Below are 21,489 nucleotides of genomic sequence, written 5' to 3' on the forward strand. Positions count from 1 at the left end.
GGCCCGGGAATCGAACCGTGCTGCTGGCCTGCTTTAAAAGCCAGCGATTTAGCTGAGTGAGCTAAACCAGCCCCTTCTCCTGCTCCCTCTCTCGTGCTCTCTCTCTCGTGCTCTGTCTCCTGCTCTCTCTCTCTCGTGCTCTTTCTCTCTCTCGTGCTCTTTCTCTCTCTCGTGCTCTTTCTCTCTCTCGTGCTCTCTCTCTCTCTCTCGTGCTCTCTCTCTCGTGCTCTCTCTCTCTCGTGCTCTTTCTCTCTCTCGTGCTCTTTCTCTCTCTCGTGCTCTTTCTCTCTCTCGTGCTCTCTCTCTCTCCTGCTCTCTCTCTCTCGTGCTCTTTCTCTCTCTCGTGCTTTCTCTCTCTCATGCTCTCTCTCTCGTGCTCTCTCTCTCTCATGCTCTCTCTCTCGTGCTCTCTCTCTCTCATGCTCTCTCTCGTGCTCTCTCTCTACCTTAGGATACTCCTTAAATCCGATGATTTTGTTCATCCGCCCTCATGCCTCCTTCTGTGGCTTGGTGTCACCCTTTGTTTTCTAATGCTCTTGTGAAGCAATTTGGGAAATTTTATATTAAATGTGCTGTACCAATTTGTTTAGAAATTTGTGGTTGAACAAGAGGGGAGAAGTCTGCAGCAGCAAATGTTCGCGAATGAATAAGTTTATTGTATGTGCTTCACTGTTTAATGCAGAATGTGATGATTAACTTTTTCAGAGATCTGACCATGGAAATTCTGAGGTATCGACTGATTGGCCCTCTATCCCACTGTGTGATGTTTGAAGCTATCCAAGCTGCTGCTATCCTGAAAGTGAGTCTTTTGTTGGAGATGGCCTTTTGTGAAGACGAAAGATTCACTGCGGCCTCAAAGGTTGAGCACTGCATTAATTATAATTCAGGGTTTCCCTCAGTCCCCGTTTTACTGTAAATTATCAAATCCTTTGACTAGTTTATTATTAAAACGTTTTACCCAGGTGCCCTTATTTGCGAGATGAACAAAGGACAAATACAGGTTCATGGTTCACCCCAAATTTATTCACAAGCACAATAAAACCGTTATTCTCCAAAATTATCCCAAATATTATCTGCCCAAGATCGTAATGCTACCCATGCAGATGAACTTGATCGAGCTGCGGGTCCAATCCTCTGCGCCTCAGGCGTCCCAGGGCCCTCTTGTGCGAAGGTGGTTCCCACACGCCTCTCCCATCTGCTCTCTGGTCTGCTGTCAAGTCTTCTCCTTGTCAAGCCTTTGCTGGGGAGGGTCTTTGAGTGTCCGTTTTTATCCCCCTCTTCAAGCCCTTCCAGAAGTTTCTCTGGCCCTTAGCCAATGAGGTCTGGGTCGGGGTCGCAATACCCAATGGAGTTGTCGATTCCAACTCTACAGGACACCAGGACCCCCCCAGTCTATTGTCCGCATGTAACCTTATCCCTTGTAAGGTAACGGCGGCAACTCAAGGTGCCGGAAAGTCTGGCTGCATCTGGGCAATCCACAACAATCAATCCATCTGAATGGGGCCAATTATCTGATCTCTTTACAGGACGAGTCCAGACTTGCCTGTCTCTCTGTCCAATGTATTCGAACATAGCTGTTTGAATTCCCATGGCCTGTCTATGGTTCTGACCAATCTGGATTGGTGCAGGCTTGGAGGGCCGAATGGCCTGTTCCTGTGCTGTAATTTTTCTTTGTTCTTTGTTCATTGTATCGGGCCTAAAATTCAGGCCGTTTGCCATTTTACCACATTACCTATGAATAAGGAAAAATGTTGACTAGATATACAGAATTTCAAAAACACTTCATTAAGCTTGAGAAGGTTAAATTCGCCCTGAGAGGATCGGTGCAAGGGTTCTTTAAACGGTGGCAACCTTTCCTCGACTTTCTGGCTCAACGATAAGCAGCAACCCGGGGGGGGGATGTGATACATGTGATGTTACGGTATGGGGGGAATTGTGGGTGTTATGGGGCTGTTAGTTGCATATTACTGCTTTTTGCTATACTTGTTATATTTTCTGTAAAAAATTCCAATAAAAATTATTAAAAAAAAAAAAGAATTTCAAAAACACTTTGCAGCATTGTAGATATAATGGGCGGGATTCTCCGTTGCCCGATGCTGAAATCGGGGCAGCTGCTGGTTGGGTTGCGATGCCCGCCCCTCCAAAGCGGCGTCATTGGGCCGTGCGCAGTTGCGGCCTGGAAGTGGAGGGGTGGCCAGGAAGTGGGCTGTGGGGTCGGGGTGGGTAGGTACGCAGTCCAGCACGGCTGGCGCCATCCTTCTTGGTGCGTGTGGGGGGGTGTAGGCGTGTGTGCAGCTGCAGCTCATCAGTCCGGCGATTCCCTAACCGTTTTCTGTCCGTTCCACGTGTGTTTCACGCGGCGCCGGTACCGGATCCTCACCGGAATCGGTGAGGGTTTCGCGCTGATTGCCCCATCGCAAAACGCCACCGCACTTAGCCTCAGGAACGGCGAATCCAGCCAAATATTTCCCAGTAAGCAGTTGTTTTAATGGTAATATTTGAAGTTTTGAGATGCACAAATTCTGGTAGCTTCCATTTCCTTCTCTTGCTGCATCAGGCACCTCTGCTGGGTTTTAAAAAAGGAAAAGAAACTACAGAAGGACGTTTTGTATTTTGATTTGATGTATATCCAGTACTACTCATTAAACGGAGGTATAACTGCTGTCACGTGTAAATTGTAATAAAACTTCAGCTTTGCTCCTCGAGCCCGATATATTGAACTCTGCGATGCTGCTTATCTTCAATTCCTGTGTCTCAGCTCGCAGTAATAACGTACACACAAACATATGAATTAGGAGCAGGGGTAGGCCGTTCTGCTCCTTTGAGCCTGCTCCGCCATTTGATAATATCTCCGCTGACCTGAGTATGGTCTCAACTCTCCCTCCCCACATACACTGCACATTATTTTGCTGTCCATCTCTGAGCCTCACAATGACTACCTCCCATAATATTGTGATAAATTGCATGCAACACAAATCCACAGGGAGTTAATCTCCTAAGTGATAGATTTTAATCTGAGAAAACTGTAAATTTGCCCATGTTTTGTTCCCTTCAGCATTGATATAAATAGTGTGACTGCCCTGCTGCTGCCTTCTGGAATTCGTGTCCATTTCCCTCTACTTTGTTAGTACCTTTTGCTGTTTTCAAGGCGCCTTTCTAGTTCCCCAGTCCCAACCTTCCAATTTCTCTTGTTTTTTTCCAAGCTCGTGACAGACAGCTTTAATCCTTATTCTAAAGTACTCTGAGATCTAAAAAGTGATGAGTGCCATATAAATGGGAATTGTTACGGCATGAACTCAATGGGCTGAATGGCTTCCTCCTGTGCTAACAAAGAACAATACAGCACATGAACAGGCCCTTCGGCCCTCCAAGCCTGTACCGGTCATGATACCAACCTTTGCCAAAACCCTCAGTACTTCTTTGTGCTGTATACTTGTGCGTGGGCTAAAGTGGGGTGCTCTTTCCAAGGGCCGGTGCAGGCTCGATGGGCCAAATGACCTCCTTCTGCACTGTAAATTTTATGAAATCTATGTATCCTTCTATACCCATCCTATCCATGTGTTTGACAAGATGCCTTTTGAACACCGTTAATGTATCTGCTTCCACAACCTCCCCTGGCAACGCGTTCCAGGCACTCACCACCCTCTGCGTAAAAAGCCTGCCTTGCACATCTCCTCTGAACTTTGTCCCACGGACCTTATTGTATGTGCTGTATACTGTATCAATAAACCACTCCACAATGTATGTTGGTTTGCAGCTAGAAAGAGGGCTGGTGGTGAGTGCGCACCAACTAATGTCTCAGTGCAAATGTTGCCAAATTCCACCCATTCTGGGGAAATGCTCAATTTAAGCCAAAATTCTGATGGGTTTACTATGCACCTGCTGCTCTTGTTTCTCCTCCTCTGACGTGCCATCTTTGTTTTTAAACTGGCTTTAGAATTCCGACGGGAGGGAAGAGACGGGATTGCGCTCCTGGTGGTCCAAGTATTGCGAGAGTCCTGAAAACGTGACCCTTCATAACCGTCAGGAAGGCGTCCTTCTGTTACTGCCTGGTGGGTCATAGAGAGCTCAGAAACAAGTGATTGTTACCGGTTCAGTATCCCACAGAAATGTGAATCAATAATTGTGGGTTTGAATTGTGACTTTGTGTGTGCACCTTCTTGTATTCTTGTGTTTATTCAGGGTAACCCGACACCAAATTAGAATATCTCATTCGCAACTTTGTGCATGAATAATATTAAGTTATGAGACCAGAGTTTGGAGCAATAAAAGCATCATAAAATAAGTATATTTACTGGATTGCATGTTGCAGAAGTCAGTGTCTTTATGTGAACTTGCAGTCTTATAAGAACATAAGAACTAGGAGCAGGAATAGGCCATCTGGTCCCTTGAGCCTGCTCCGCCATTCAATGAGATCATGGCTGATCTTTTGTGGACTCAGCTCCACTCTGGAGCTCCACATTTCTGGGGCTTGTGTTGATCAATGCAGTGTGAAGATGAATCGTTTTATGATGTGTTTCTATTACTTGAATGTCAGAATTTGTAAGTAGCCTTTTTAAAAGGGAAATTTCCTCTGTCAATTTTTTTCTCAATTCTTATCTCTCTCCTGAAAGCATCGATTTATTTCTGAAATAGGATTTCCGCAACACTTATTGAAAAATTATTTTCATGGATTGTGAGAGCCGCTGGTTAGGCCAGCATTTATTGCCCATCCCTAATTGCCCTTGAAGGTGGTAGTGAGCTGCCTCCTTGTACAGCTGCAGTTCATGTGGTGTAGTTACTCCCACAGTGCTGTTGGGGGGGGGGGGGGGTGAACAGGATTTTTATCCAGCGACAGTGAAGGAAGGACCATTTGCAGCCACAGTATTTATATGACTGGTCCAGTCCAGTATCTTCTGCTCAATGGTAACCCCCAAGGTGTTGCTAATGGGGGATTCAGTGGTGGCAATGCCATTGACATCTATTAGCGATATCTTGATACTCGTTGGAGATGACCATTGCCTGGCACCCGTGTGTCATGCCACTTATCAGCTGAAGTCTGAATGTTATCCAGGTCTTAGAACATAGAACATAGAACAGTACAGCACAGAACAGGCCCTTCGGCCCTCAATGTTGTGCCGAGCCATGATCACCCTACTCAAACCCACGTATCCACCCTATACCCGTAACCCAACAACCCCCCCTTAACCTTACTTTTATTAGGACACTACGGGCAATTTAGCATGGCCAATCCACCTAACCCGCACATCTTTGGACTGTGGGAGGAAACCGGAGCACCCGGAGGAAACCCACGCACACAGGGGGAGGACGTGCAGACTCCACACAGACAGTGACCCAGCCGGGAATCGAACCTGGGACCCTGGAGCTGTGAAGCATTTATGCTAACCACCATGCTACCCTGCTGCCTCTTGTTGAATATTGACGCAGACTGCTTCAGTACCTGAAGAGTTGTGAATGGTGCTGAACATTTTGTAGTCGTCAGGAGCCCCACTTCTGACCTTTATGATAGAGGGAAAGTAACTGAGGAAGCAGCTGAAGGAGGTTGGGCCTAGGATTCCTGTAGCCATGACCTGGGGCTGAACTGACTGACCTCCAACAACCACAACCACCTTGTGCTAGGTATGACCCAACCAGTGGAGATTTCCCCCCTTGATTGCCATTGACTCCAGTTTTGCCAGGACTCCTTGATGCCATAGTCAGTCAAATATCACCCTGATGTCAAGGGCAGTTGCTCACAATCTCCTTTTGAGTTCAGCTCTTTGGTCCATGTTTGGAATAAGACTGTAATGAGATCTGGAACCAAGTGGCCACAGTGGAACCCAAACTGAGGGTAAGTGAGCAGGTTATTGCTTATTAGGGTGGCACAGTGGTTAGCATTGTTGCCTCACAGCGACAGGGACCCGGGGTCAATTCCGGCCTTGGGTGAAAGTTTGTGTGGAGTTTGCACATTTCCCCCGTGTCTGCGTGAGTTTCCTCCAGGTGCTTCGGTTTCCTCCCACAGTCCAAAGATGTGCAGGTTGACTATGCTAAGTTGCCCCTTTGTGTCCAAAAAAGATGTGTGGATTAAGATAAGCAGTTATTGGGAATTTTTTTTTGGGGGGGGGGGATTTGTGCAGACTCGATGAGCCGAATATCCTCCTTCTGCACTATAGGCTTCCATGAATCAATGAAATCAATGAATCAATGAAAATGCTGCCCAATAGCACTATTGATGAGTCCTTCCACCACCTTTCTGATGATCGAGGGTGGACTAATTGGTCGGATTGGATTTGTCCTGTTTGTAGACAGGACATAGCTGAGCAATTTTCCACGTTTCCGGGTGGATGCCAGTGCTGTAGCTGTACTGAAACAACTTGACTCGGAGCGCAGCTAGTTCTAGAACATAGAACGATACAGCGCAGTACAGGCCCTTCGGCCCTCGATGTTGCACCAACATGGAAAAAAAATCTAAAGGCCATCTAACCTACACTATGCCCTTATCATCCATATGCTTATCCAATAAATTTTTAAATGCCCTCAATGTTGGCGTGTTCACTACTGTTGCAGGTAGGGCATTCCACGGCCTCACCACTCTTTGCGTAAAAAACCCACCTCTGACCTCTGTCCTATATCTATTACCCCTCAATTTAAGGCTATGTCCCCTCGTGCTAGCCACCTCCATCCGCGGGAGAAGGCTCTCGCTGTCCACCCTATCTAACCCTCTGATCATTTTGTATGCCTCTATTAAGTCACCTCTTAACCTTCTTCTCTCTAACGAAAACAACCTCAAGCCCATCAGCCTTTCCTCATAAGATTTTCCCTCCATACCAGGCAACATCCTGGTAAATCTCCTCTGCACCCGTTCCAAAGCTTCCACGTCCTTCCTATAATGAGGCGACCAGAACTGTACGCAATACTCCAAATGCGGCCGTACTAGAGTTTTGTACAGCTGCAACATGACCTCATGGCTCCGGAACTCAATCCCTCTACCTATAAAGGCCAACACACCATAGGCCTTCTTCACAACCCTATCAACTTGGGTGGCAACTTTCTGGAGCACAAGTTTTCAATACTATCACTGGGATGCTTCAGGGCCCACAGCCTTTGCAGTATCTGAGGCTGAGATGGATCATCCACACAGCACTCCTGGTTGAAGGTTGTAGCAAATGTCTATTGCAATGATATGCTGAGATTTCCCATCATTGAGGATGGGTATATTTGTGCAGCTCGTTGTTTAATTGCCCAATGCCGATCATGACAGCATATGTCAGGACTGCATAGTCTTGATCTGATCATTAATTGAGAGATCGCTCAGCTCTGCCCATCTTCCATTGCTTGGCATACAAGTGGTCCTGTGCTGTAGTTTCTCCAGGTTGATGCCTCATTTTTCAGAATACCTGGTGCTGTTCCTCGCTTGCCCTCATGCACTCTTCATTGAATCAGGGTTGATCCGGGTTGGATGGTGATATGCCGGGGCAGATTGTGATTGAATACATTTCTGCTGCTGATGGCCCATGACATGCGCATTATGGATGCCGGTTTTGAACTGATTGGCCTTGATCAAGTAGGAATAATTCATATGTCCTGTTTGGTGAGGCATTGATCTGCAGAGGGCTGTCACAGCCAAGCCCAATCATGTCTTCATCCTTTTACAATCCTGACCGTTCTTAGCTTTGGTCACTAGTTCAACTATTCTCACACAACCCGCCAAGCTTTCAACATTTTTGTAAGATTTTGCGAGTGAAAGAACAACATAATCAGTATATGCCCTGCTTGTATTAGTTGAAAGGTTTCATAGGATATTTGGCAATAACTGCTGAGTGGTAAAGAAATGTGAAGTAATTTAACCCAAAATCATACTTCTACAATTTTGTGTTTTATTCTTTGAAGGCATTGCTTCGCCAGCAGAAATTTCAGCAGGCACTGTACTTGGACTGACTGTGGGAGATCCCCGTCTAAACATGCCTAAAAACAGAGCCATGGCTATGCCAGACCCAACACAGCCTAAAGGTAGTATCCCTCAGTGGCACTCTCGAGTATAACTTGAGAGGTCCTGAATTATTTTCTGTTGTATGGTTGGAATTTGGAACTCAATGCCACTGGGACTAGTTGATGTGTTTAAAGGCAAGCTAGATAAACACAGTAGAAAGGGACTGAAGGTCATGTTGACTGGGTAAGATGAAAGTGGGTGAAAGGAGATTGGAATGGAGAATAAATGTGTAGATCTTGTGGCTTCAAGTGCCGGACATTTCTGTGTAATTATATTCCTGCATATGGAAACTTGCACATGGCAAACTCTAAATATGTTGAGGTCCATTTCTGTACATGCATTTCTTTCATATTAGATGTAAATTGAAAAGCAAATCTTCTGTAATGGTTTTTATTCTTCACTCCGTTGAAACAGGTTGGTGAACAGAGGGATGCGGGGGTGGCATGTCTGACATTCAACGCAGATTCTTGAACTTTTCCACGGCCTTCCTTTCCCCATCCACCCCCACAAAACCTGTCCCGTCCCAACCTCCCAACCAAATAAGATACTGCTGTTTAGTTTGGAAAATCAACTTCCATTATTACCAAATCATGGCTGCCATTAGTGACCATTAATCCAGAGTGGTGAAGATTGGTTAATTCTCATTGACTATCATCGGATCGAAGGCCCTTCAGGGAAATGACCGATCCTATCGTCATAATCATGAAATGTGGAGAAACTGCTTGACACATCGTTGAATTCATTTTACAGTCCTTTTATTAATTGTCTTTCTATTGAAACTTGAGGCGTGATCTTTGATATACTCTAATGGGGGTGTGGGGCAGCAGTGCAGACATAAAATTGAAAATGTAGGTCTTTTGAAGAATTGAGATGGAGGGCTGTGATTCCCAGTTTATGAATCTGTGGGTACTCCGACAGGCTCGATATGCCTGTACCTTTGTGTAGACTTGGGAGTGATTTGCGATTTATCAAGTAAAGGAGGGACTGCATTGTACTTAATATCAACAGTTATTTTGATAACTAAATTAGGGAGGTTGAGGAGGGTCAGGCTTAGAAGTTGTGCATATGTAGAACTGAGGTTGGATGTTAGGCGGGTCCTCTTTTCACAGAATAGTCGACCTGTAGCACAGGTTGCCAGCTCGGGCAACGAATGCTGATTTCGCTGTATTCCTTCAAGCGAGGCCTGTGTCTGGCCGGGTGGAAATCACCTTGTATAACAGGTGGGTATCCTCTCGTGTAAATCGGGTCAGTTAGATTTGCCTGAGGTTTTAATTCTTTCATGGGATGTGGCTGCCGTTGGCTGGGCCAGCATTTTGTGCCCCGCCCCTAATTGCCCCTGAACTGAGTGCCTCGCTCGGCCATTTCAGAGGGGAGCAGTTAAGAGCCAACCACATCGCTGCGGGTCTGGAGTCACATGTGGGTCTGACCGGGTAAGGACTGCAGATTTCCTTCCCGAAAGAGCATTAGTGAACCAGATGTGTACCAAAGAGAAATTCTACTGTTTCTTTTCACCCGGCATTTGCCCCCCCCCCCCCGCCCTTCTTTACTGTTTCATTGTGTCACACTCACCCCCCTGCGATGATGTTCCTGGAAGGGGGGGGGGAAAGATATTGTGACACATAATGTATGACAACCGTGTAGGATGGGCTGGATGGAACACGAGGCCTTTTCTGTCATGTTTGCATGTTTTGTATGTAAATAGCCTGCTTTTAGTTGTGTCCTGCAAATGGATCCCTTTTTATAATAATAGTCTTTTTATTGTCACAAGTATTTATACCTGCCCTGGTTAGAGCTTTAGACTATTAATTGATTTCAATAACAGCAAATATTTAGGCACATTTTGCTGGTCTTGTGCTCAGTGAGAGCCTCTGTTCTTTCATGCAGATGTTCCAGGTTTGAATCCTGGCAAGGCCAACCATGTGCTGTTTGCGACAAGAGTTTATGTAGATTGATATGTTGCATAGATCTAAACTGACAGTAAGAATATTCATATGACTTGAGAACACATTACAGTGCTTTCCTTGGCTCATTGCTTGTAGCATATGCTCTATTTAACCGTTAGCAGCCTATTGATTTTTTGGAATGAATCTTTTGTCATATTAACCAGTTGTCACATTATTAACTGTGAAACTTCATGAACTTTCTTTAATCACAATGGCGTTCACTTTTATCAATTATTAAAATTTGAGATACTCCTGAACCCTCGTATTTTTGAGGATTAAGCTGTGTTATCTACAGACATTTAACTTAAATACCCAAAAGTGATTTCTGGCTCCAACTTTGCAACTGGATGGCTTCCCCAAAACACAGTGCAAATTTTTGGAGCATTTGATATTTTTTCTTCAAAGAGGCAGCTTTTCTGGCCAACACACAAGATTTGGTGAAGGTTTTTCTCTTCTCCCTAACACGTTAAAAAGCAACGTGCAAACAGTTTGGAAATTTCTGAATGGGAATGTACGTGTGAGAACAGACCTTCGTTGCTGCCTGGGATTAGCTTGGTCTGTGAATTGGGTTGAATTCGGTCAGTTTCAATAAAAGTTCTAGTATGTACTGGCTTATGAACTTCAGTGGGAATTTAATGTATGAAAAATGTTACCATTAACATTCAAGATTGACCCCCAAGCTGCTTCGATCTGACCCACAGAGACCCCACTGGTTAAACAGGTACAGTGTCTCAAATCTGGTGGTCTGAAAAACAGACGGTTTCAGAATGTGTCGTGCGTCAATTTTAATTGAGTAAGTTTTTTAAAAATGTCCCTGGACAAACTGACCAGGTGCTGAATTGGTGCATCATGGCGTCGGAGCACTTGTCCATTTTGCTGTTTGCATGCCAGTCTATTCCCATGCACCAAGCTGGTCTCCGGAATAAAATTGTTATCCTAATGTTTAAATCCCTTCCTGGCCAAGTACTTCCCCCTATGTTTGACCTCCGGCAGCCCCCCACTGGATGGGCAGCAGCTGTTCAAGAAGGCAGCTCGCTGCCAGCCTCTCGAGGGCAATTAGGGATGGACAGCAGACCAAACTCAAAATCCAGCAAGGTCTGAAATCTGGCACAGCCTCAGTCCTGAGACAGCAGGTTCTGAAACACTATAGCAGTTACACCCCCCCCCCCCCCCCCCCCCCCACCCCCCTCCCACCCAGCTACAAGAGCAGCAATTTTAAACAGAGCTGATGAATTCTATACTGTTTTTGTGACCCCAACAGATCTCAATACGCTTTACAGCCACTGAACTAAGTGTCCAAGAAAGGCAGTGACTGCCTCAGGAGACAGGAAGGACCATAAGACATAGGAGCAGAATTAGGTCACTCGGCCCATCAAGTCTGCTCCGGTAGGAAGGTAGAGGAGCAGTTCAGAAGAGAAAGAAGGAGGTGGGGAGATAAAAAGAGGAGAAATTAAATTAGTTTTAAATAACAGCTGTAATATAATTTTCACCTGCATAACAGTAACCATTCTTGAGATAAATTTGGTTACTTTTGGCCGGTGCAGACTCGATGGGCCGAATGGCCTCCTTCTGCAATGTAAATTCTATGATTCTGCAAGACAGGGTGAAGTGCTGTCTAAATGCAGATTCTTTCAGTCTGACATTTCTTTTTGGAAAAATAAAGAACAGTCTGGAACCAGAGGAGACAATTTTGAAATAGAAAGTTAGGGTGGAGTTGAGAATTGTTTTTACTGTTATGACGTGGATGCAGTGAGTGTGGAGCAGATTCAGTGGTAAATTTTAGCTGGGAGTTGGATTGCTATTTTTAAAGGAAAGAAAATAGCTGGGTTATGGGGAAAGAATTGGTGATTGGCAGTAATTGGACAGCTCTTTCAAACAGCGAGCGCAGGCTATCCTGTGCAATCTCATTCGAGGGGGGGAAAAACATATTTCAAGGGAACGTTCTCATCCCTTATCCAAAACACTGCTGACTGCTCCAATCGGCATAGAGTCCTGCCCATCAAACTCTCCTGATCTAAAAGGTCTCAATCCCTCTCTGGCCAGGCCATTCCCTCTCTGCTTAACCTCCTATCGCCCTCACTCTGAACTGCAGCCATTCAAAAAGGCAGCTCACCACCGCCTCCTGGAGGGCAATTGGAGATGAACAGCAAAAGCTGGTCTTGCTAGCGACGCTCATTTCATGAAAGAATGAAAAGAAAATCGTCCACTGTCCTCTCGGTTTCATTGATTATTTGTATATTTGTCCCTCCCCCAAGATGATTGGTGGCCATGACCATAGCCATTTAGGCCCAAAGCTATGGATTTCCTACCTTAAACCTCTGTCTCTCCCTCTTCTCCATTAAGATTATCCACAACCCCACACCCCCTTTAATAAAGCCTATAATCAGCTCCCTCATAATATCTTTCATGTCTTTTCTTAGAATCCAGTTTCATCTGAATACACCTCAATGATGTGCTTGGATGTTTTTCTGCATTAACAGTGCTAAACGGTTGCATGTTTGTCGTATACATGTTGCTGTTTTGTGTGGAAGGGACTGCATGGCTTGCGTTCTTAACTATGGAACTTGCAGTATTACACAGTGATGTGGATGCCATTCACTGGTTCTGCCATGTGTATCCACCCTACAACTCTGAAAGGTTAGACAGCCCTGCTTTTAAAAAAAAACATGTTTAGTACTTGCCAGTAATTGAGCCTGGATAAATTCAAGAAACTTTAAACAAAAAAATAACCCATACCCCTTTCTTTGAATGTGGCCCAAATGGTAACCAAAACCGTTCTGCCCAACATGGTCATCATGTACCCACAAGTGTTTAAGCTGTGGAAGATCAGAACACACTCTTCCTCCTCAATTTGAGAAACCCCTTGCAACATTTTCAGGATGTCTTGAAGACTTCTAAAAATAAAATAAGGTGGAGCCTCAGTTTTTAACCTGAGGCTAGAAGTTGGCGAGGGTAGCGAGTTCGCATTTTCATGTTGAATGTCGTGGTGTGGCTGAAATATTTCACTGGACAGTTCCTTCGGAATTATGTTTTTTAATTGTCAAAGTGATTATTGACTCTGGCTTGATGCAGTTGCACCCCTTGAATTTCTAGTTGTAGTTGGAGCTGTTTACAGGAATGGTGTTGTGGTTCCTTTACACTCTCTGACCCCGATCCCGCAGCTTTTCTGCTCATGCTCTGAAAATTGCTACTTGTAAATGTGCAGCTTCACCCATAATTGCAATTTCTGCGTGTTCTGTAATGATTTTTCTCTTCCGTTGTAGATCTGGAGAAAATCAGGGAGTTGTGTCTGAATGGCGTTGGTGCGGAGTGTGCTCAAAGTCAGATCTGGGACCGAAACGTCCGCAATATTGTTACAGAAACTAAAATTACTGAACAGGTAATTTGACTGCAATGAAAAAGCCGAATAATTGAAATTGGAAATTATTCACCATGTTTGCATTTTAGGGTTTCCCCCAAATATCTTCCCATGCCTCCTACTCCATTGTAAGACTAGCTTGTGCTGCTGTGCAGTTTAATTGCAGGTTTGATGACATCTTCACGTTAGCTGTGACTCGAACTTGGAATCAGAATGTGTTCACGTTCCAATACAGAGACTTGAGTGTAAAAACCTTGGCCAATGTTTAAGTGCAGTGCTGACTGAGTACCGCAGTATGGGATGTGATATTAAACTGGTGGACATTGAAAGAGATTGTTTTAGGGGGAATCAAAGAGAGCAGACATGTTTTCCACGGCTTTCTGGGCTGATAATTAGTCCTCGCCCAACATCACTAAAATAGATTAGATCTTTACATTACAGCTGTTTGTTGGGAGCTTGCTGCGTACAAATGGGTTACCATGTTTCCAATGCCGCAACAGTGATTACTCTTCAAAACAGTTCATTGATTGGAAAGAGATGTGGGGTGTAGGGCTTGTTTCCTTTCAATTATTTGGTTGAACATAATAATCTTTCTATTAATCTTCTTTATTGTCACAAGTAGGCTTACATTAACACTGCAATGAAGTTACTGTGAAAATCCCCGAGTCGCCACATTCCGGCGCCTGTTTGGGTACACTGAGGGAGAATTCAGAATGTGCAATTCACCTAACAGCACGTCTTTCGGGACTTGTGGGAGGAAACCGGATCACCCGGGGGAAACCCACGCAGACGCGGGGAGAATGTGCAGACTCCGCACAGACAGTGACCCAAGCCGGGAATCTAACCCGGGACCCTGGCGCTGTGAAGCAACAGTGCAACCACTGTGCTCCCGTGCCACCCACAGTGGAGAACATCAGTTAGCTGTTCACTTGTCTGTGGCCTTATCACAGCTGCTTTTATATCTGGGTCTCTTTCCAATCTCCAACCCCATAGCTTTCTGCTCATGTCCTCCAAATTGCTACTTGTAAATGTGCAGTGTCACCTGTATTTGCATTCTCTGTGTGTTCTATAATGTTTTTTCTCTCAGTTGTAGATCTGGTAAAAAATCTGGGTGTTGTGTCTGAATGGTGTTGGTGCAGAGTGTGGTGTTGTGGTATTGTTTCTGGATTAGTAATCTAGTCTCTTGGGATAATGTTCTGGGGACCCGGATTCGAATCCCACCATGGCAGTTTTACTGAATTTTAATTCAGTGACGTATTTTGGAATAAAATGAACTCCTTGTCAATTGCTGTTTCAAAAAAAAAATCTGGTTCACTAACGTCCTGGAGGGAAGGAAATCTGCTGCCCTTATCTGGTCTGACCTGCATGTGACTCCAGACCCACGGCAATGTGGGTGATCCTTAATTACCCTCTGAAATGTCCGAGCAAGCCACTCAGTTGAAGGGCATTTGGGGATGGGTAACAGATGCTGACGCTTGCTAGCGACCTTCGCATCGCATGGAAGAATTGAAAGAAAACTCGCTAGGCATCCACATGTTGCTACCCAATAATCAGGAGGTCCTGCCTTTTTCCATTTCCAGGAATGTTGAGGCCAATTGTAGCCCTGTCTGACATAATTCAGCATGTGCTGGAAATTGAACTTGGGGCCCATTCTGTACAGCTCAGCTGCTATCTGAATAAAAACAGAAAATACTGGACAATCTCAGCAGGTCTGACAGCATCTGTGGAGAAAGAACGGAGCTAACGTTTCGGGTCTGGATGCTCTTTATCAGAGCTTTCTGAATAAATGTCGCTGCATAAAAATCTACGGCACCCCGGAAGTTAAGCCTTTTCTTAAACCACCGATGTTTTGGAAACATTAATACTAGGGGCTGGTTTAGCACACTGGGCTAAATCGCTGGCTTTTAAAAGCAGACCAAGGCAGGCCAGCAGCACGGTTCAATTCCCGTACCAACGTCCCTGAACAGACGCCGGAATTTGGCGACTAGGGGCTTTTCACAATAACTTCATTGAAGTCTACTCGTGCCAATAAGCGATTTTCATTTCATTTCATTTTCATACTGATTAACACAGCTATGTTTGTATTAGTAATTAATGGGCACTTTGTAATGCAGAGCGAGGCCAGCAGCTCAGGTTAATTCCTGTATCGGCTGAGGTTATCCGCTTTCTCAACCTTGCCCCTCGCCTGAGGTATGGTGACCCTCAGGTTAAATCACCACCAGTCAGTTCTCCCCTTCTAAGGGGAAAGCAGCCTATGGTCACCTGGGACTATGGTGACTTTACTAATTAATGGGCACTGCAAAGGTTAGCACTCCTTACCTCCTCGATTCTTCAAACTTCATTGCTTTGTCCCTTTAACTCCTCCTCCGGTTCTTTGTCACTGTCCGTGTGGAGTTTGCACATTTCTTGGGTTTCGTCCCACAACCTAAAGATGTGCAGGGTAGGTGGATTGGCCACGCTAAATTGCCCCTTAATTGGAAAAACAATGAATTGGGTATACTAAACCTATTTTTTTTTAAACTCATCCTCCCAACTTATCTATGCGTCACAATTTATACGGAGTAATTTGTGTTTGCAGTTTCTTTTCTCAGTGGAAATCTCTGGTATTGCATCTGCTTTCCAAGGACAGACTCGATGGGCTGAATGGCCTCCTTCTGCACTATAAATTCTTTGATTCTATGATGTGACTTAATGCAGCGCAGCTTCCCATATACAGCAACAAACTGCTACCTTAACGGTGAATTAATTAATCAGAGAATCATAGAATCCCTACAGTGCAGAAGGAGGCCATTCGGCCCATCAAATCTCACCGACCCTGTGAAAGAGCACCCTACCTAAGCCCAATCCCCCGTAACTCCACTTAATCTTTTGGACACTTAGGGGCAATTTAGCATGGCCAATCCAACTAACCTGCATATCGTTGGACTTTGGGAGCACCCGGAGGAAACCAATGCAGACACTGTGAGAATGCGCAAACTCCACACTTAGAACATAGAACAGTACAGCACAGAACAGGCCCTTCGGCCCTCGATGTGATGCCGAGAATTGTCCGAAACCAAGATCAAGCTATCCCACTCCCTGTCATTCTGTTGTGCTCCATGTGCCTATCCAATAACCACTTGAAAGTTCCTAAAGTGTCCGACTCCACTATCACAGCAGGCAGTCCATTCCACACCCTAACTACTCTCTGAGTAAAGAACCTACCTTGGATATACCTCCAATATCTCCCACCCTGAATCTTATAGTTATGCCCCCTTGTAACAGCTACATCCACCCAAAGAATTGGTCTCTGAGCGTCCACTCTATCTATCCCCCTCATCATCTTATGGTAGCATAGTGGTTTGCACAATTGCTTCACAGCTCCAGGGTCCCAGGTTCGATTCCCGGCTGGGTCACTGTCTGTGCGGAGTTTGCACGTTCTCCCCGTTTGTGCGTGGGTTTCCTCCGGGTGCTCCGGTTTCCTCCCACAGTCCAAAGATGTGCAGGTTAGGTGGATTGGCCATGCTAAATTGCACTTCGTGTTGGTTGAGTGCGGTTACTGGGTTATGGGGATAGGGTGGTGTGGGCTTGGGTAGGATGCTCTTTCCGAGAGCCGGTGCAGACTCGATAGACCGAATGGCCTCCTTCTGCACTGTAAATTCTATGATCCAAAATTCTATAAACCTCTATTAAGTCGCCTCTCATCCTCCTCCGCTCCAAAGAGAAAAGCCCGAGCTCACTCAACCTTTTCTCATAAGACCTACCCTCCAATCCAGGCAGCATCCTGGTAAATCTCCTTTGCACCCTTTCCAATGCTTCCACATCCTTCCTATAATGAGGTGACCAGAACTGCACACAATACTCCAAATCCCCGGACAAGCGCCGGAATGTGGCGACTAGGGGCTTTTCACAGTAACTTCATTGAAGGCTACTAGTGACAATAAGCGATTTTCATTTCATTTCATTTTTTCAAATGTGGTCTCACCAGGGTCATGTACAGTAGCAGCATAACCCCGCGGCTCTTAAACTCAAGCCCCCTGTTAATAAACGCTAACACACTATAAGCCTTCTTCACGGCTCTATCCACTTGAGTGGCAACCTTCAGAGATCTGTGGATATGAACCCCAAGATCTCTCTGTTCCTTCACATTCCTCAGAACCCTGCCGTTGACCCTGTAATCCGCATTCAAATTTTTTCTCCCAAAATGAATCTCCTCCCACTTATCAGGGTTAAACTCCATCTGCCATTTTTCGGCCCAGCTCTGCATCGTATCAATGTCTCTTTGCAGCCTACAACAGCCCTCCACCTCATCCACTACTCCACCAATCTTGGTGTCATCATTAAATTTACTGACCCACCCTTCAGCCCCCTCCTCCAAGTCATCGATAAAAATCACAAATAGCAGAGGACCCAGCACTGATCCATGTGGTACACCGCTGGCAACTGGTCTCCAGTCTGAAAATTTTCCATCCACCACCACCCTCTGTCTTCTATGTGATAGCCAGTTACTTATCCAATTGGCCAAATTTCCCTCAATCCCGCACCTCCTTACTTTCTTCATGAACCTTTTAAAACACCTTACTAAAATCCATGTATACGATTTCAACTGCTCTACCTTCATCTACACACTTAGTTACCTCCTCAAAGAATTCAATCAAATTTGTGAGGCAAGACTTGCCCTTCACAAATCCGTGTTGACTCTCCCGGATTAAGCTGCATCTTTCCAAATGGTCATAAATCCTATCATTCAGGACCTTTTCTATTAACTTACCGACCACCGAAGTAAGACTAACTGGCCTATAATTACCAGGGTCATTCCTATTCCCTTTCTTGAACAGAGGAACAATATTCACCACTCTCCAGTCCTCTGGCACTATCCCCGTGGACAGTGAGGACCCAAAGATCAAAGCCAAAGGCTCTGCAATCTCATCCCTTGCCTCCCAAAGAATCCTTGGATATATCCCACCTGGCCCAGGGACTTATCGACCCTCAGGTTTTTCAAAATTGCTAATACATCCTTCCTCAGAACATCTACCTCCTCCAGCCTACCCACCTGTATCACACTCTCATCCTCAAAAACATGGTCCCTCTCCTTGGTGAACACTGAAGAAAAGTATTGATTCAACGCCTCTCCTATTTCTTCTGACTCCATGCACAAGTTCCCACTACTGTCCTTGATCGGCCCTACCCTCACCCTGGTCATTCTTTTATTTCTCACATAAGAGTAAAAAGCCTTGGGGTTTTCCTTGATCCGACCCACCAATGGCTCCTCCTGGCTCTCCTATGCCCTTTTTTAGCTCATTCCTTGCTACCTTGTAACCCTCAAGCGACCCAACTGAACCTTGTTTTCTCATCCTTACATACTCTTCCTTTTTCCCCTTGACAAGACATTCAACCTCTTTTGTGAACCATGGTTCCCTCACACGGCTGTTTCCTCCCTGCCTGACAGGGACATACCTATCAAGGACACGCAGTATTTGTTCCTTGAACAAGCTCCATTTTTCATTTGTGCCTTTCCCTGACAGTTTCTGTTCCCATCTTATTCTCCCTAATTCTTGCCTAGTCGCATCATAATTACCCCTCCCCCAATTATCAACCTTGCCCTGCCGTATGGCCCTTTCCCTCTCCATTGCAATAGTGAAAGACACCGAATTGTGGTCACTATCTCCAAAGTGCTCTCCCACAAACAAATCTAACACTTGGCCCGGTTCATTACCCAGTACCAAATCCAATGTGCCCCCCCGCTCTTGTCAGGAAATCCTCCTGCACACACTGTACAAAAACAGCCCCATCCGAACTGTTCGACCTATAGAGGTTCCAATCAATATTTGGAAAGTTAAAGTCACCCATGACAACTACCCTGAGACCTCCACACCTATCCATAATCTGTTTTGCAATTTCTTCCTCCACATCTCTATTACTATTTGGAGGCTTATAGAAAACTCCTAACAACGTGACCGTTCCTTTTCTATTTCTAACTTCGGCCCATATTACCTCAGTTGGCAGATCCCTTTCAAACTGCCTTTCTGCAGTCGTTAAACTATCCTTGATTAACAATGCTACTCCTCCACCTCTTTTACCACCTTCACTACTCTTACTGAAACATCTATATCCCGGAACTTCCAACAACCATTACTGTCCCTGTTCTAACCATGTCTCCCTAATGGCCACTACATCGTAGTCCCAAGTACCAATCCACGCTCCAGGTTCACCTACCTTATTCCGGATGCTCCTTGCATTGAAATAGACACACTTCAACCCACCTTTCTGTCTGCCGGTACACTCCTGCGACCTTGATACCCTCCTTAGTACCTCACTACTCTCAACACTGGCTTCTGGACTATAGCTCGTTTTCCCAGCCCCCTGACAAATTAGTTTAAACCCCCCCCCCCTCCCGAAGAGCCGTAGCAAATTTCCCTCCCATCCAGTTACCTGAGGTTGGAATCGAACCTGGGTCCCTGGCACAGCGAGACAGCAGTGCTAACCACTGCTAATGTAAATGAGGTGACCATAACAGAGTGTGACAATTCTTAATTGTAACTTTTGTATAATATATACTTAACCATGTCCAGTATTGATTTTATCAATTCTGGTGGATGTATATTGATGCATCTAAAGGCTAAACGTTTAGGTCCCAATGGGGCATGATGTGTTTGACCTTTGGCTATTAACTTTCTTTGGAAAGATAACGGTTAAGTAACTGTTGCCCACATATTTGAGTCTGGCAGCAGGTCTCTGAAGCTCGCAGGGGAACTCTTGTCCTTACTGTTGACTGGACCTGATTTGAGTCACAAGTTATAGTTACTGAAATAATGGGTTTTATAAACATATCCTCTTTGGTTCTAATTGCTGTTGTTTAGTATGTTTTTAATATCATTACATTCATTTTTTTTAAAATTTAGATTACCCAATTATTTTTTCCAATTAAGGGGCAATCCACCTACTCTGCACATTTTTGGGTTGTGGGGGCGAAACCCACGCAGACACGGGGAGAATGTGCAAACTCCACCCGGACAGTGACCCAGAGCCGGGATCGAACCTGGGACCTCAGCACCGTGAGGCGGTTGTGCTAACCACTAGGCCACCGTGCTGCCCATCATTACATTCATAATGTATATTTTTCTGGGTTGTCCTTTGATGTGACATACGATATGAAATTTGAAACTAGTTTCTCTTCAATCTCTGACATATTTTCTTAGTTACATTGTGCTGGCCTTTTGTCTGCATTGTATCGAGTCTATTCTCGACCAGCAGCATTTTATCATGTAATCATCCACTTGGCAGCAACAATTTTCTTCTTATCCTACCAATTGTATTTGCTGAGTAAATTGAAACTATTCTGCATCCTGGAGCATATATCCTACATCATTCATGCAAATTTGATTCATGCCAGCCCCAAATGAACAACACTGACGAAGGGAACACAGTGAAGCCTCATAACCTTTCCTCTTTGCACAGCTTGTCAGCCAGGACCTGTATTCCCAGTTATTTCTGTTCTGGCTTAATTGGGAAACAGTTCCACATTCAGACCTGATTACTGGACTGTTTGCTGCTAACAGCCTGTCTAAAATGCACATTTTTAATGCCAGGCCCCCCTCGGGGCATATACCCAAAATATGGAGAGTACTCGCTACATTAATATTGTATTTAATGAGGTCTATATCTGTCTGACTAGTCGAATTATTTTCCCACACACAACAGTTAGGGCAGAGACTGCTGCACCTTTTTGGCGAAGGAGTGATTAAATAATTGAAGCTGAGTAAGAGATGCCGAGAGAGTAGCCAATGGGATTAGTTTTGGAGCACTCTAACAAAGAGTTGATAAAGAAATGTCACACTGAATAGGTTCATTCTCCATTGTAAAAGAAATCTGCAATGAACTTTAAATTTCCAATTGGCATCTCATGGAAGTAAAATACGAACACAAAATGAGCAAGTAAAGTGGCATCGGCATATTTCTACCTGCAAATTATAAAGATTGTGTTATTTTTATTGTATTCCAGGAACTGAATGGCATGAGAAGCAAACTGTTGGTCCCTGGGACTCGTCTGGATCTAGGGCCACAAGAATCCAAGATTCCCATCCTGTTAGTGCAGCAGCCTGGGAAGATGGCTGGACAAGAGCACACTGGTTGGGGGAGTGGCTGGGATATCCTAATCCCAAAAGGCTGGGGAATGGCATTCTGGATCCCGTTGGTATTAATGCATGCAATACTTTTGGGGGGTTGGTTAACTCGGTTGT

At 45.0% G+C, this 21,489-nt stretch overlaps 1 protein-coding gene across 2 annotated transcripts in view; it reads left to right on the top strand.

The window, feature by feature from the left end:
- Positions 1-21,489, top strand: part of pop1 (POP1 homolog, ribonuclease P/MRP subunit) — a 71,656-nt gene that overhangs the window by 37,590 nt on the left and 12,577 nt on the right. The window contains exons 9-13 of one of the 2 annotated variants that reach the window (XM_038808601.1): positions 706-859; positions 3,938-4,052; positions 7,870-7,989; positions 13,176-13,291; positions 21,252-21,443. In XM_038808601.1, the coding sequence (XP_038664529.1) occupies positions 706-859; positions 3,938-4,052; positions 7,870-7,989; positions 13,176-13,291; positions 21,252-21,443 (697 nt within the window). The remainder of the gene's footprint in view (positions 1-705; positions 860-3,937; positions 4,053-7,869; positions 7,990-13,175; positions 13,292-21,251; positions 21,444-21,489) is intronic. The other variant, XM_038808602.1, reaches the window with a different exon arrangement.

The sequence above is a fragment of the Scyliorhinus canicula genome, chromosome 10 (genome assembly GCF_902713615.1).
Source record: "Scyliorhinus canicula chromosome 10, sScyCan1.1, whole genome shotgun sequence".
In the NCBI taxonomy this organism is placed as follows: Eukaryota; Metazoa; Chordata; class Chondrichthyes; order Carcharhiniformes; family Scyliorhinidae; genus Scyliorhinus; species Scyliorhinus canicula.